This window comes from Aspergillus clavatus, genomic scaffold (genome assembly GCF_000002715.2).
Source record: "Aspergillus clavatus NRRL 1 1099423829736 genomic scaffold, whole genome shotgun sequence".
NCBI lineage: Eukaryota > Fungi > Ascomycota > Eurotiomycetes > Eurotiales > Aspergillaceae > Aspergillus > Aspergillus clavatus.
This window is the reverse complement of record NW_001517111.1, coordinates 646,553-663,174: the sequence shown is the minus strand read 5'-3', so window position 1 is coordinate 663,174 and position 16,622 is coordinate 646,553. Positions and strand designations below refer to the sequence as shown.

General features: G+C 37.2%; 4 protein-coding genes across 4 annotated transcripts, besides 1 other annotated feature; 3 read left to right on the top strand and 1 right to left on the bottom strand.

Moving 5' to 3' along the window:
* Positions 1-3,143: 3,143 nt before the first annotated feature.
* Positions 3,144-4,496: a mobile genetic element.
* Positions 4,497-5,408: 912 nt separating this feature from the next.
* ACLA_059300 (uncharacterized protein) lies at positions 5,409-6,188 on the top strand (the record flags this gene model as incomplete). Its single annotated transcript, XM_001276691.1, has 3 exons — positions 5,409-5,695; positions 6,021-6,052; positions 6,115-6,188. 3 exons carry the CDS (start codon positions 5,409-5,411, stop codon positions 6,186-6,188), a joined length of 393 nt encoding a protein of 130 aa, XP_001276692.1.
* A 4,554-nt stretch (positions 6,189-10,742) lies between these two features.
* Positions 10,743-11,270, bottom strand: ACLA_059290 (uncharacterized protein; the record flags this gene model as incomplete). The annotated part of the gene is made up of 2 exons (XM_001276690.1): positions 10,743-10,981; positions 11,066-11,270. 2 exons carry the CDS (start codon positions 11,268-11,270, stop codon positions 10,743-10,745), a joined length of 444 nt encoding a protein of 147 aa, XP_001276691.1.
* A 1,158-nt stretch (positions 11,271-12,428) lies between these two features.
* ACLA_059280 (phosphotransferase family protein) lies at positions 12,429-13,648 on the top strand (the record flags this gene model as incomplete). The annotated part of the gene is made up of 3 exons (XM_001276689.1): positions 12,429-12,735; positions 12,757-13,259; positions 13,295-13,648. 3 exons carry the CDS (start codon positions 12,429-12,431, stop codon positions 13,646-13,648), a joined length of 1,164 nt encoding a protein of 387 aa, XP_001276690.1.
* Positions 13,649-15,670: 2,022 nt separating this feature from the next.
* On the top strand, positions 15,671-16,237 carry ACLA_059270 (uncharacterized protein; the record flags this gene model as incomplete). Its single annotated transcript, XM_001276688.1, has 2 exons — positions 15,671-16,114; positions 16,175-16,237. The coding sequence occupies 2 exons, from the start codon at positions 15,671-15,673 to the stop codon at positions 16,235-16,237; spliced, it is 507 nt and encodes a 168-aa protein (XP_001276689.1).
* Between the last annotated feature and the right edge of the window lie 385 nt (positions 16,238-16,622).

Sequence of the window (16,622 nt, the reverse complement as noted above, 5' to 3'; positions counted from 1 at the left end):
TAGCTAATATAGGAAAAAGATGCTCTTATTATTTATAAAGATCTAAAATTAAAGACTTTATAGCTTATTTTTATTATATAAATAGCTAGTTAAGATAATTATATATTCCTCTCTTAAAAAATAATATTTCTAGCCTTTTATAATCTTCTTTTCTCTCTTCTTAAGTTATTATCTATTATCTATTACTTATTATTTATTATTAAAGATAAGTAGATTCTATCTATCTTTCTTGTATTTTAAGTATCTTTATTTCTTTATTTATAAGTAGGGATAACTATCTTCTTATATAATATCTTTATATCTATAGATAGTAATCTAAGTTATCTATAAGTAGTTCTTCTCTTATCTCTTAATTATAATAAGATCTTTTAAGTAGAGTATTATTATAAGCTTATCTTATATAATATTCTTATCTATAGATTATTTCTATAGCTTATAAATAAATAAATAAACCCCTATATACTTCTTTTTTAATAACTTTAGTTAACTTATAGATTTTATAAATATAAAATTTTATATCTATCTCTATTAATACCCCTCCTCTCTTCTTACTTAATCTATAAGTTATAGAATCTCTCTTCTTTTAGTAATAATAATAACTACTTCTCTAGCTCCTACTAGGTCCTAGGTCTAGGTTCCTCTCCCTTCTTATTTAGCCTCTATATTAAGATTCTATAACTCTAATATAAGTAGTCCCTTAGCTAGTAAACTAAATAAGCTACTCTATAACTACTCTTTATAGTTATATATTAAATATTTTAGTTAGAGGATTAATTTATTATGAATCCTCTCCCTATCCTAAATAGCCTATTTATATAGGTAGCTTAGGATATACTACCTCTAGTAGGTATAATAATTAAGGAGTAGGCTTATACTTATTTTATTAAATATCTATCTAATATATAGTTTAACTCTAGGACTATATAGATATCTATTATACTTCTAGATCTTATCCTATAGATAGGTGCTAAGCCTCTATCTAGCTATAAATATTAATAGGTATTCTTATTAGTCTTAAGATATATTTACTATTATAGATTTACTCCTAGCTTAATACTAGTAATCTATATATAATATTATAAGACTATTCTTATAACTTATGCTAATTACTACCTATCCTATAGTTATAAGTATATATAGTACTACTAAGTAATAATAGGATAGTCTTTAGGTATCTTATTCTTTATATAGTATACTTTTAAGGGTATTAAGTAGAAGTATATTAACTATCTATATTATATAAGAGTATACTTACTAATAAGTTAAGATACCTCCTTCTAATAATAGTCTTACTCCTTAGTATAGATATCTTCTCCTATAGTTTATATATTTACTAGACTAGGATTATATAATAAATAAGGTGCCTAAGGCCTTAATATAATAGTATAGACCTATATCTATTATAAGTATTACTTTCTCTTTTATTTTAATTAAGCTAAAGTTCTCCCTACTTATAAATTATATTCCTTATAAATATCTATATATTATAGGCCTATTATAGATTCTTAAGTATCTCTCTTAGGTTCCTATCCTTTCTACTAGACTAATAATTCCCTTAATCTACTATTATTATATAAGTCTAAGATCTTCTCTAGATAATACTTATAGGTCTCCTTTATTATAAGTCTTATTAAGAAATACTCTATAGAGTCTATACCCTTTATTTCCTTATATCTTTATAGCATAAAAATATAAAAGATATTATAAATCTTTAGATCTATAAAAAGTTTTATATAATAAGTATTTATTCTTACCTATTCTATTACCCTTAGTAAACTAGTCTATAACTAATTAAGCTTCTTACTTAGTCTTATCTATAACTAGTTCTTAGTACTAACCTAGATTTTATTACTAATCTAGAAGTTCTTTATAATCCTCTTCTAGTTTTAATATCTTTACTAGTACTCCTAGGCTTTCTTAATTCTATTTATAGCTTCTAGTCTTATCCTTTATAAATACTCTATATACTTATATAAGCTAGGGGTAATATTATCCCCCCTTTAGGTATTTAGGGCTATCACCTATAGGTCTACTCCTATAACTATATAGAATAAGGTATTCTAGATAGATAACTAATATATATTATTATATATAAACTCTATAATAGGTAGGTAGTCTATCTAATTATCTTATTTGAAGTTTATATATCTCTAAAGATATTACTTAAGTATACTATTTAGCTACTCTATTTAATTATTAGTCTATAGGTGATAGGTAGTACTTAGTATATACTTAATATATAAATAGTATATTATCTTAGATTAGAACCCCTTTATAAAGACTAATCCTTAGTCTATTATAATACTTATAGGTATCCTATATAGGTATACTACCTTATAGATTATTATATATATTAGTTTCTTATTAGATATATTCTTTTATATAGGTATAAAATATGCCATCTTACTTATCTTATTAATAATAACTAGGATAGTATTAAATACCTTCTATAAGGAATCCCCTATATAAATACTTATAGATAAATTAGTAATAAAGTCTATACTAATCTATTTCTATATCTTATATAATATTAGTAAAGATTAAAGTAGTCTCTACTATTTTTTATAGATTATTTATAATCTTTAGTATACTCTATATATCTTATAGTACTAATATATAAAATTAGATATTAATAGCTATTAAAATCTTTACTTTACTAGCTCTAAGGTCCTCATATATATAAAGTATTTATTATAGGGATTAATATATATTTTTATAAGGATTTATAGCCTTAGATAGTACTAATTAAATATATAAAGCTTATTCTTATAATAGAGTATACTATTATAAAGCTTCTAGAATAATATTTTATTTAACTTTTAATCTAGTTATAATATAATAATAAAAGGATCTTACAGACTCTTTATAATTTTTTTTATAAGGTTATCCTTCTCTAGAAGTACTAATAATACTTCTAGAAGTCTTTATAAGAGATTATATCTATATAGCCTCTCCTACTTATATATATAGTTAATATCTTTTTATAGGATCTCTACCTCTAGGACTTAGATATTAATAACTATAGAGATTTTAGCTATTAAGTCTAGCCTAGTAATTAGCTCTTATATAAGCTTAATCTAAATAAGTAGTTTTTCTCTTATTTATTCCTCTCTTTTTAGCTAATTCTTATAATATACTTAATTAGTATAATTAGCCCTTCTTAATAGATTATTTATAGGATTATACTTTTTAGTATAGTATATAATTCTAAAGATAAACCCTACTAAGAATTAAAATTAATAAATCTATATTTATAAGAGTATTTTATTCTTTAACTAAAAGATATATAAAGTCTTATAATCTATAACTATCTCTATCTCCTATATATATCCTCCTAGATAGTATTATTATTCTTTAAAAGACTTTATTATTATAAGAAATTCTTACTTACTAATCTTATAATTATACTCTATAAGGATTATTTTTCTTAAGAAAAAAGTAATTGGTCTTTATATATTATTTATATAAAGCTAAGTTAGGATATTATATAAGATAAACCCTAAGATATCTATCTTTAACTAGCTTTATTAGTCCTTTATTTAGTATATTAACTTAATTATCTTATAAAAAGCTTTCTTAATCTTAAGAAATATCTTATAATCCTTCTTAATTATAATATCCTTCTTACTCTTAACTATCTGTATAGGCCTATCTTAAGATTTATATAGGATATTAATTAATATAGCTATTAAGGTAGAATAGCCTATAATAAACTATTAATACTAGTTAATAAAGCTAATAAAGGCTAGGATCTTATAGATAGTCCTTAGTATAGACTAGTTAATAATAATAGCTATCTATAAGGGTTCTATCTTAATATCTTCTATAGTAATTATATATCCTAGAAAGTTAATTTTAAGTATTATAAAGATATACTTACTAAGCTTATAATATAGCCTTACTTCCTATAGGCACTATACTATCTTATAGACCTAATCCTAATAATCCTTAAGATCTTATAAGAAAATAATAATATTATTAATATAGACTACTACATAGATATCTAATAGGTTATAGAATAGCTAGTTTATATATCCTTAAAATATTATAGATATATTAGTTAGCCTAAAGGGCATAACTAAGTACTTATATACTCTATATTTTATATAAAAGACTATTTTCTACTTATCCCTATAAGTAACCTAAATTTAGTAATATATATTATAGAGGTTAAGCTAGGTAAAGATCTATACTCTACTTAGTCTTATAATTATTTCCTTAATAAGTAGAAGTAGATATTAATTCTTAATAGTAATTATATTAAGTTTATAAAAGTCTATATATATTTAGATACTTCTATTCTTCTTAGATATATATAGTAGAGATATTTTTATAAAGGACTTAGATTCTTAGATCTAATTTTTTATAAGTATAGTTTAGATATATTCCCTAATTATTATAGCTTTATATAAGAAGTAACTATAAAAAAGCCTAAATAGGGGTTTCTTTTCTTTCTTTAATTTAATCTTTAAGTCTATATTTTTATAGTATTTAGGTATACTTATAGTATCCTTCTCTAAGAAGATATTTATAAATTAATTATATTATATAGATATCTCTAATAATACTACCTCTTATACTTTAACTATATATATTTATATAGCCCCTTATAGATCTATCTCTAGCTCTTTCTAGAATTACTCTATAAAGATTATATCTATCTAGATAGCCTCTCTATAGAAGTAGACTATATACTTATCCTATTCTATCTATAGGGCATACTATATCAGCTATAGCATCCCTAGATAGATATCTTTAATATCTAGAGATACTACTATAAGGATCTGAAATTCCTCCTATTTTCTATTAGTATCTTATAGTTAAATCTAAACCTTTATAATACCCTTATTATGAAGCCTCTTCTTATTTACTATCTATAAGAATATCTAATAGAGAAGCTTATTCTAACCTATTTATTTTACTAGGGTAGATAATACTAGATTAACTTTACTTCTATTATCTACTAGAGTCCTATAATTAAGGATAGTCTAATTAGGAAGAGTAATCTTTATAGATAAGTAGATATATTATATAATAATCTATTCTTATTAAAAAGATATTACCTCTACTATAGCTATACTTATACTTATAGGATCCTTATCTTATTACTTCTTCTTAGGCCCTTCTATAGGGGCCTTTAGAGCTTAGTAGTCTTACTAAAGAAAATCTTTCTTATTATAATTAAAATAGCTTATATCTAAGTAGTTTATATCTGCCTGCCTGTCAGCTGATGGTTGCATTAATTGCTTACTGTGGCTGAAAATCTCTTTGTCCTTCCTGTCACCCTTCCTTCCCTCTGTTTCCCTCCGCACAAACATAACACATCGCCAATTTTTGAGGCTGGAGAGCAAAACAAGATCTGCAGAAGACTAATTTTATTCCTCTGATCACCAAAAATAACTCTTGCAATGCCACCAAAAGACAGCTTGCCTCAACCCGGAGATGAAGCCCCAGACATGCCGTCTGTCGCGCCAGATGTCCTGTGCCTGGATGGCCATCTATTCCGCATCAACTATGATGTTCCAGAGGAAATCACCCGGCAACTAGAGGAACTATACAACCGCGATGCAAAATATGAGGAGATCCCGGAGCACCTGAAAGCATACGAAACCGAAATGGAAGACTCAGATGTGGAAGAGGCAAAAGAGCTAGAACGGCTGTCAGAGGAACAAACCCAAGACCAAACCTCCAAAAAGTGAAGGATCGAAGCTGTAACCCCACCTTCTCCACTTGTTTGGAAGGTATTATACGGATGTGCTGAATGTTGTTGGAGTGTTCCGCCTGCTTAAGTCTATATGACACCATTCCAATTTCTGGGTATCAACATATGTGTGATCATACGCCGTTGGGAGGATACATCTGGAAGGAGGAAAGAGAATAGTAACACCATAGACAGTTCTCTATCGGCACCATGCAACTGATATTTTATCCCCTGACGCGAATGTAATTGATTGTTTCTTATTGCGAGGTCAGAGGAATCAGACTAGGGAATAAGGATGTATATTGCTTAATGCAAATAGTTCTTTTACCTACCTTAACAACGCAGCTTTATGTAAGTAGCAGTAAATCGTTGTAAGATTTTAGAAGATGATTTCTTTATTGATAATACACTAGATAACGCTGGATCTAAAAATATCAAAGAATCCGCTGTCCTGGTGCAGCTCGAATCAGCAGATTCCCTTGGCTAGATAGGCCAAATGCAGACCACTTTATGAAGCGTGGGCACGGCCATATTATCTCTTATGGTCCATGAGTTAGAGAGAAAATACATTAAGTGGTAAAGAGACTGTGAATATTCATCCAGAGCATCAGGAACTGACTGCCTGCAACCACGCACAGGAAACAAGAATATGATCCTTTATGATGTGGGCAGCCTCTCATATATGAGAGCTAATAGAGTGTCTAGGCAATTCATGGGAAAGATAGCAAGAAGATTTGGGATGAGAAGAACACATACAGTCATAATGCAAAGCATGAAGATATATCATTGATAATACACCACATAATTTCCCCTTCCTAGGCTAGAACATGGACTGTACAAGACCTCATCCCGCACTGAGGCAAAAGACCTACTATGATTTGACCCTATGGCGAATTATGCCTGGCTTCCATTTATACATCTTTAAGCGTTACTGCAAGCCTCTGACAGCTAGTATTGGCTACGCGCTCTCCTCCCTGACTGATAACCTAGTCTGTATCGATGGAGGTCAACGATTGAAGCAGGCTCCAAATCAAATCCCACAATATTATCCAGCCGGAAATCTCAATGCACAATCCGTAAGGCAGGGGATCCAACATCTGACTCAAAATCCCACGCCATAGCGCGGGTCCTTCATTGAGCTTGGTTGGGGGATGGCTTATAGTCGATAGTGATGAGGACGGTACAGGTATTTTAGTTTATTCAGACGATATAGAACTGGCCAGGACGCGAGCGGCGCGGATTACATGGATGGTCTTCCAACGGATCAACTTCTGCTTTAACGGGGGTGTTTTAAAGAATGTCGTAACCAAGTCCGCCATTTATTTAGGAAACCTCCGCTGAGCCTAAGTCATCCTTCCAGGTTAGCAATCACATGATAGCTTGGTCTTCAACAGCAAAGACTTCATGATCTCTAAACTTGCTCACTCCTCAGCGGGCGCTGACCAGACCGTCGACCAATATCTTCAGCGCAACTCAAGAAGAAAACAACAGTGGTGCATCTTGCTCAGCTAGCTGCAGGTAATTGCAAATCACGTGGTAGGTTGCCTGTTGCCCGGCTGATAGTCCTCCCACAAACAGACTATTTCCCAGAGTGTGGCAGTTGTGCTCGGTGTATATCGAGACGGTCTTTTAACTTTCAATGACCGAGAGAAGACTGTGGAAGGCATGATAGATCCAGTAAAGACTACAGGTTAGATACAGCGTATAGCCCTTCTGTGTCGATCATCTTGTTCCCGCACTTTTGCTTCCTCCAGGAGAGAGCTTTCTAGTTGGCTGTATTGTTGCCAAAAGTAGGAACCCTCAGTTAAAACAGTGAGATGAGATGACGCGTTACCAAGCTCAGCATGACTGGCTGCAACTGGCGGCAAGGCACATGATACTCGCGCAGGTACCATCATTAGCTAGGCTATGAGTCATCGCTACTCTGTAACTAAAACATAGGACTGAGGGGCTTCGAAGCCACAATCTGAGCAAAGATGGCCTGCCCTCCATGATGAGTTCCAAGAAGTTCTCCGCTACGAAGTACCGCAGAATGCTTTAAATATTGCCTTCTCTAAAGACACCCAATCTCCGCTCTGCTACTGATGTTTAACAACACGCTCGCAGCGTCTTGTCCATGAGGAACTCTGTCCTCCATTAGCTGAAGGTTAGAAGTAATGATTTAAGACATCAACCATGAAATGGCTCTAACATCAGGGAGGATCGACATGTCCGCTCTATGCCTGGACTGGTAGGAGATGACACCATGGAGACACAATTCAGATTAATTCCTCGTAACTACACTTCTGAATTCAACCCTGCCCTTAAAAGAGGACGAATATCGAACAGAAAGACATATTCAATGATGGAAACAGGGGGCAAAATAAAATAGTGGCCAAAATCCTTTTTGCATTCCTTAAGCTGCGCCTAATAGTCATAGAGACTGTTATCAACCTTAGAGCCAGGAGTAGGTATAGTATACCCATTTGCTCTGAGGGCTGATCAAATATGATCTGCACGCAGTGGGACCCCTTCAGACATGGCGATGTTGTGTGCAAGCTTGATAACATTTTTAATCTTAGATATTTTATTAGTATATGTATACATCTTGGGATAGACTAAATCTCTCACCTGCTGACCATTCAGGCTGACCTCAGCTAAATTGCGTATCTCATCTTCTAATATTTCTGCTCCTATCTTAGCAGAAAAGTGTCTGAAGACAGCTTATTAAGCTGATGAGTCCAGATTATAATACTATAACTTTAACTAGATTCTGTCAAGGATGGCTGCATTGAAGTCCTAGAGCATATTTATTATAAGGAAAAAGATACTAGGATAATACTTAAGTATGCGCAAGAATATGGTAATAAGGTGGTTATATTCTAACTATAGGTCATCCTATTACTATAGATAAATATCTACTTTATCTAGGAGGAGCACAGCCTTCTAGTTACTAGTAACACAGAAGGTATATATTAGCTAGACTTTAAGCTCCTTAGCTTAAGCACTAAGATCTCTAGCAGAAATCTGTATTTATTAGCTTTTATGTGGTTAAGAGGATATCAGGCTCATAATTACTAAGTAGAGTAATTATTATAGTTATTTTAAGATAGCTTCTACTGTCAAAGTCTTCCCCACACTAGGAGGACTGCTTCCTATACTAGTTAGTAGTTTAAACCACTATGAGAAGTTTTAGATACATACTATAGGAGTATGATGACGCCTTACCCTTTTTCTTTAATAATATTATTAAATTTTCCCTTAGTTATTACGCGGACCTAACTTTTAGTAAGAGATTTAATAATCTTTTTTTTGTCCTTGGGGCTTACTAACATATCAAAGGGCATATTAGAGAATTAGATTATAGCCATCTTTTCTATAGCAAATTCTCCTAGTAATATTAGCTAACTAAGCTCACTAGTCTTCAAGCATTAACTTACTCTAAATCTTCTCATTCAGGGAGAAACTAAGAATCATCAGGCTATAGATAGCTAGCTCTTCCTCCTTTAACTCACTAGGATCCATACCATTACTCTGGACATAATTAATAATTTCATAATCCAAAATTTGGCTAAACATATTAGTATGGGGCTTTTTTATTATTAGTCTTGTGTAGTTGGGATTCTACTTCTAGAATTGCTAAGCATTAATCATGATCCTACTAATGATATGAACTTTTATTAGTTAATCCTTATATTAGATGAATATATTTCCTTTATATTACTAATAGTAACAGCCAATGAGCAACACAAACTTTTAACCAGCTAATACTAGGCGCGACCAGATTTCCAGGTTAGGGTGGTATTTAAATAGATATACTAGGAGATTTTTAATTCTGCGTGCTTTGGAGAATATTTCAATCTGTAAAATCTTAGTAGATTCACTGAATACTTCTATATCATAATTAAAATACTAATACTAGATCTTAAAATAAACACCCTTCTAGACTATCTTTATCTCTTTACTACAGCTATAATAAACACACCAGAGCAGACCTATAGAAGGGTATATTATATATAGCAGCGCGCCTGGTTTAAAGAACGCCCATAATAAGTTATATATTATCTTCCTATAAGTTAGAAGTGAGTTCATCTAGCTGGTTATTAACTTATATACTTTCTCTAGGTACTTAATTAGCAGACTTAGATATTATATACTATCCCCTTCCATAGTATTATCATTAGAGCTAGTGCCAAAACTCCTTAACTCTGGAAGAAAATAGAATAATAAGTTCTGCTCTACCTATGCTGCTATTAGCAAGAAAGCCTACATAAATCATGCATAGCTATACCACAGGTTTGTTAGCTTCAAGTCCCACTATTCTAATATCTTTCAGGATGCATCTCAAGATGTCTCACAGGCCTGGTGACTTAATATCCATATAGATAATAACATCATATATTTGTTTCTCTAGACACATGTCAGCCAGTCAAAGAGCTGCAGCAATTAGCCATACTTACAGATACACTTGCGGACAACAAATACAAATTCATCTAATTCACCCACATCCTATGGGGGAGGGGAACCAACAATCTTATACTTATACATCTTAGAATCCTAGCTGCACTTCTTATTAGCAGATGTAGAATACAGACAGTGCTGGACATACACTTCATTAACAGTCTTATATTCCATCCTGGAGGCCAGAATCCTTTTGTAATCCCTATCCTGATTAGTCTCTGCCTTCTTCTCAGGTCCAGTGGGACTGTTATCTGCGCCATTAGAAGCTGTTTAAGGTTTGAATTCAAGCACAGCTTGGAAAAGGTCTTTTAACTAGCTCATTATTACAGGCTCTGAGGGAGCATGGGAGCTTTCTTAATAGGGAATATCCTGATGTTCACCTCTAAGATCTTCAGATCTGATCTCACAAGCCTCACAAGAGCCAAAAGCATCTGCCGTATTGGAAAAGTCAACCTGGCCTCTCGTGTCAGTAGCATTCACCAACAGCTTCTCAAGCTCATATGCATTAAGCTGAGGTGCTGAGGAGCACTTGTATTAGGCTTTCTTTATGTCACAGCTAAATCAGAGATTAGCAATGTGTCACACAAATAAACAGCACAAATTACACTCCACAAGTTTTTCTCTCCTCCAAATTTGACACCCGAGCGCCTGGCGCCAGACGTTGTCCACCTGTGGCAGCGGTATCGACCGTATTCGGCGTCAATTGGCCACCATTGGCAGGTCCAAGGCCTTGAAGAGTTGCAACATCATCATCATTGAGAGTCACTGCCGATTTTGGACTTCCCAAGACATTGCAGTCGCTTGCAGTTGCTCGCGGCTTCTTTGCATAGACTGAATATACTCTCAGGTTGTCGGTAGTATGAACGAGGAGACCAGTGGACTCTTTCAGCTAGAAGATTGCAGCAGGCTCTGAAGGGGTCATACAGGGACTGTTTGGTGGTGTCCCACCCCTACTATCACAAGACAGTTGAAAATAGTTGTCCTTCTCGACGCCAACAGACGCTGATGTCGAGTGTCTGGTAGTAGCAGCGGAAGGCAATGTGGTCTGAAAGACCTCCAGAAGGTCCATCAGCAGGCTGGCAGTGGTGAGATGGGATTTTTCAGGCGATAAGACAGACACAACAGCCATATCCGACAGCACCTATTGGATAGCATCAACAAAGAGTTGCTTAAGGTCATCCTTGTCTGTGCTCCGCAAGGACAACTCCTAAGGTGGGCTGCCAGGAGGTGTCATAATCTGGAGACATGGCAACAGAGGTGCAGTGATTGCCTTTCAGAAATTTGCCATATATAAGAATTAATCTGGGGCGAGATTGGGAATGTACAGGGCACGTTGCTATTAAGAATAGTAGGTCTGAGTTATTAATGATCAAAGACAGAGGCGTGAGGGAAACATGCTTCTTTATATATCTGTCTTCCAGGTGAATTACAATGCAGGATATATCATGTCTTTCTAAGCAAGACGTCGCTTCCCCTCTCACTCTCACATGTGGTGTGCCGCAGAGACATATTAACAGTGGCGGTCTTAATCATGCTTAACTGTAACCGCGCATCCAAATGCGAAATAGAGGGGCCGAAAATGTTGGGTTGTTTCCATCATAGCCATCTTGAAGTCGACATATCTGCAGTCTGCAAGTAGAATATGCAGCTATTGTAGGTCTGCTCTCCTGAACATCAAATAGCATATCTTAACTGACTTATTCCCACATAAACTTCATTACCGATGGCTTCTCAACGCTGAGAGCTTAATCTTCCAAGATTCGTCACTTTACTGTGCATACTGCGGGTAATATGCAGCTGGGTGGAAGGCGTGATTGGGTAGCATTAGTAGTACCTGTGCGGAGTACGGAGCGGAGTTCTACCGACTGGGGCCTGAAGCACAAGTCAACCTGACTTGTATGTCATGTGACATGATTAGCCCCAAAATTGCCCAAATAAATGGGAGCTTGTTGTCCCTCGTCCGTTGGCCCCCACATCTTCTTGCTACTCATCTATATATTATTATTGCTTAATTTAAATCGAGTCACATCCATTGTTCTTCCAATCGATTCCCGGCATGGACTGGGACGAACGCGCCGAGGCTTCTCACTACGCCGAGTCTCTTTCTTGGGCTAGACGGTTTAATAGCACTCGTGGGCCTCCTATCGCGACCTGGGTTTCAACTTTCCGGAATAATCAGCCTTCAGAGGTTGTCGGTGATAACTGCGGTTCGTTTAATTGGAGCTGCAGAGTAAAATTCAATGATGGTATACAATGGATGGTACGGTTTGCAGTGTCTGGCAGAGTAATGGATGGTGATGAAAAGATCAGGCACGAAGCTGCCACAATGCAGTTTGTCAAAGAGAAGACAAACATCCCTGTACCATCTGTTATTGCATGGGGACTCGGTCATGAGAATCCGCTAGGCCTGGGGCCGTTCATCATCATGGAATATATTGAGGGGGAACCGTTAGACACGATCTTACGGCAAGGTACTGGCCCGGAAGAAGCTCGCACGCTACGGTTGGACATCAGTGATGAAGAGCTGGAAATTATATACCGACAAATTGCGAATATCCTGTTGGAGCTCTCAGCACATACTTTTCCGCGTATAGGTTCGCTTTCAAGATATACAGATTTTGGCAGCGGCATCTATTCAAGGCCTCTGACGCTGAAGATGAATGAGATAAAGAGCCACGGGGGCGTTAGTGTTGGCGGTGTGTACCCCCTGCAGTTAATTAGTAAACGCCTGGCCAGCCGACATTGCCTACCATTAGGCCATATTTCCAAGACATTCTCTTCAGCCACCAGCTATTTTCAGGATGTCGCCGAACAGGACATGCAGCATCTGAGGGCCCAACCTAATTCAGTCGATGATATGGAAGATGCTCGTCGCAAGTATCTCCATAATAAGATATTCAAGGCCATTGTACCCCATTTCGTTGACAGCAAGTATGACCATGGTCCGTTCAGGTTGATTTGCGACGATTTCCGGCTTGGAAATTTGCTCGTCAACAACGCACAGGATCTGAAGATAGTCGCGGTCCTCGACTGGGAATGGGCTTATGCAGCGCCATTTCAAATGCTTTACTCGTCCCCGCGGTGGCTACTTCTGAAGAAGCCGTTTGATTGGGATGATGTGGATATTTCTAAGTACTTTCGCTTCTTAAGAAGTTTATTAATGTACTGGAGGAGGAGGAGCAGAAAAGAGCAGAAGGTCTCTCAATGCCCAGTATGGCGACTCTCATGGACGAATCCATGAAGGACGGAAAATTCTGGTTTCATGAGTTGATATACTCTTGCTTCGAATCGCCCGATAGCCGGGCTTGGACCGCTATTCGACAGCTTCTACCTTCCATTGATGAGCTCGCAACAGTTCCCGGCCCTGAAGTCGAACTGTTCTTGAACAGCAAGATGGAGCAGCTAAACCAGTATAATGTGGAATGGGCGGCAATGAAAGAGGAGATCAATAAAAAGGAGGCGGATTTCCTGGCGCTGAAGAAGAGGGTAGAAGAGGACGCAGCTTAGAAGCCCAAACAATAGTACGCCCTTACAAGAAGGCATCAACAGAATTCTCCCTAGGTCTCTCATTCAAGAAACGCTTTTCCTGTGGGCCGAGTTCATAGTATTTATATTAATAAAAAAAAGAAAACCGAGACGTAGAGCTGGCTCGTTTGCATTACCGTGTGCGGGTGCAAGCGTTGGCATGGCTGGTTTATGAAGGGGTATCAGCTCAGTTGTATGCTAAGTCTAAAACACACAGTAGTGTCACATTTGCGCCAAGGCTATTTGACATCACGTGCAGCGAAGCAGGGCGACTGCGGCGCTAATCTGTGGTCAGCTTCCGCAGTCAACCAGATTGATTAATTGATGATTGTCATACTCTGTCCCAGCCACCCTCGTGGCAGGTATGCAGCATATGGCTGTAACTACAGAGATTCCCACCCCTTGCTTTCAGGATGTAATCTGTCTCTTCCCTGAATTTCTTCCCTACTTGCTCTGGCAGGTTCCCTCCCTACTTGTAGCCTCTCTATCTGTTCTGTGTCTTATCTATGTTCTATATCTATGTCCTTGTCAGGCCTTTCCTGACCCTCCTTAGCTTCTGTATGACAATGATCACTCGTCTACGCTACGAGTATCTTAGTCGCCCAGAACTAACCCAGGAGTCCCATCCTGAGGCTGCTTGTAATGCCATTGACGAGCTACAGAAAGATTGCTTGATGCCAATGCATGGATGCTTGCCTGCCCACAGTCAATCAATTAATCTTTTATCCTGACGGGCATCCTGGTTTCCGACTGATTACGTTGGAAAATTATACTGTAAACAAGGGAGAGAACAGTGTGCGGGAAGCCATTATACCTCTTATGATTTGTGCTCTAATATACCTAAATAGAACCTTGACTTCTTCCCTAATATTAATCTGAGAATAATCTTATCACTTTTAACTAAGGAAGGCCTAATTCTTTCTTATCTCTACTAAGAGTTCCTCTTCCTCTGGTAACCATGGCATCCCTTTCCTAGAATTCTTGTGGGCCGTTGAATGAGTATTTTAAGTTTTGGGGTTGGCCCTCTGATCCTGGGTCTGGAGGTGGATTCAGACATACAGCGTGGTAGTGCGCCTTTGAACAGTCACAGAAGAAATTATAAGTGTTCACAAACTGATACAGATGTGGAGTGAGAATGAAGTGACGAGAAATAATTCTTGTTTAAGGCAGTTAGAAGAAGAACCCCTGACCTGTCTGCACAGCTGTGGTTGTCCATGTGACCGTTGCAACTTTTGCTTGGAGGGTTTCGACAGTTGGGGAGCTGTTTGGGACCTTAAGGAGGTTGCTGGACGCATAAATGTGGGCTTCGGGGTTGTTATCATCAGCAGATACTTGTGCGTATGACAGGTTGTGTAGTGGGTTACCTAACTATGGGTCTCCAATGTCTGCGAGAAGAATTTCGCCTCAAATAGGCCCTATATGTGGCTAGCTATAGTCATCTCAAGTCCCAACCTACACAGTGCTTGACTCGCTTTCCTATCTTGTATGTCTGCGAAACTACTCATAGCGAGTCGCTCACTACCCCCGGGAAATGCCTGTTGGGGGATTCGAATCCATGAGCTCCGCATAACCCAACCCCTATGAACCAGAATTGGGACAGCCGTACACCGCCCCGCATAGTTAGCCTTGGGTCTAGGATAAATTGAGAGCATTTGTTTCGTTTGTGCCTTGTGCTAAAGATATGACGTAAGACCAAATAAGAGGTCCTCAACAACGCCAAAGGCTATTAATCAAAGCTTGAAGGCTGATCTAGCTTTACCGAGCTTTGGGTTTAGGCTCCATATATTAACTCTACTATGACACATTTACCGTTCGAATCTCGTCTCTCTATTGTGGGTACACCAAGAGTGGAGCAGATTCTGTGCGCAACTATTGCGTCCTTATTGGCGGAGAAAGAGCCAATTATTCCACTTTTCCATCCCCGACTGTTTCAGGGGACAATATAAAGGAGTTAGAAGACCGCCATCTCCATTGAAGCGACAGCCTACTATTTATCCTAGCACCATGTTAAAGACCCGACGCCTTCTTCGACGGGAGATCACCTATGCATCTGCCAAGGAAGAGGAGGGTAACATCCTTCACCAACTTGAATACCATGATAAGCAAACCCGATTTTTTACACACCTCTACAACAACAGGGACTGGATCAAGACCATCGTTGCGCATCACCTTAATTTGAGCTCACCTGCTGTCTGCCGCGTGTCCGAAGTGGAGGACTGGCTGTATGGTAGCTTCAACGTTTGCATTCCTGTTATACTCAGCAATAGTGATGGAAAACGTGTGCTTGTGCGTTTTCCTCTACCATACCGCGTCGGCGACGATTTCATGCCCGGTAATGGAGACGAAAAGGTCAAATGCGAGGCGGGGACATACGCGTGGCTCGAAAAGAACTGCCCCGACGTGCCAATTCCGCAGTTATACGGGTTTGCTCTCTCTACCGGTGAAACTGTACATATATGCACGCATGCCTTCCTCTACCTAACTAATTCGTCTAGTTTACTCGGTTAGAAAACTTTCCGCTCTTGCGCCAGTGGTTACAATCTCTTCAGCGTCGGATTCGCTCATGGCTAGGGTATCCAATCCCTTCTGAATATGTTCCCCACCCTGTTCGATGCCAGAACGCCGTTCGCTCCTCGTACTTGCTGCTTGAATACATTGAACCAAAGCGCGGCACTATGCTTTCAAATACGTGGATGGACAGCAAATCCGATGTCAAGCTACGGACAAACCTTTTTCGTGGCCTCTCCCGCATTCTCTTAAGCATCAGCCGACATCCGCTCCCCAGAATTGGTTCGTTTGTTATCGACAAAAACGGGTTTTTGGTTTTAGCGAACCGGCCACTCTCGATACAAATTCAACAGCTGGAGAATGAACAGATACCGACGGGCATAAATCGCGGGTACACATATTCAACTGTTGACTCATACGTGGCGGATGTCCTTACGTTCCATGACAA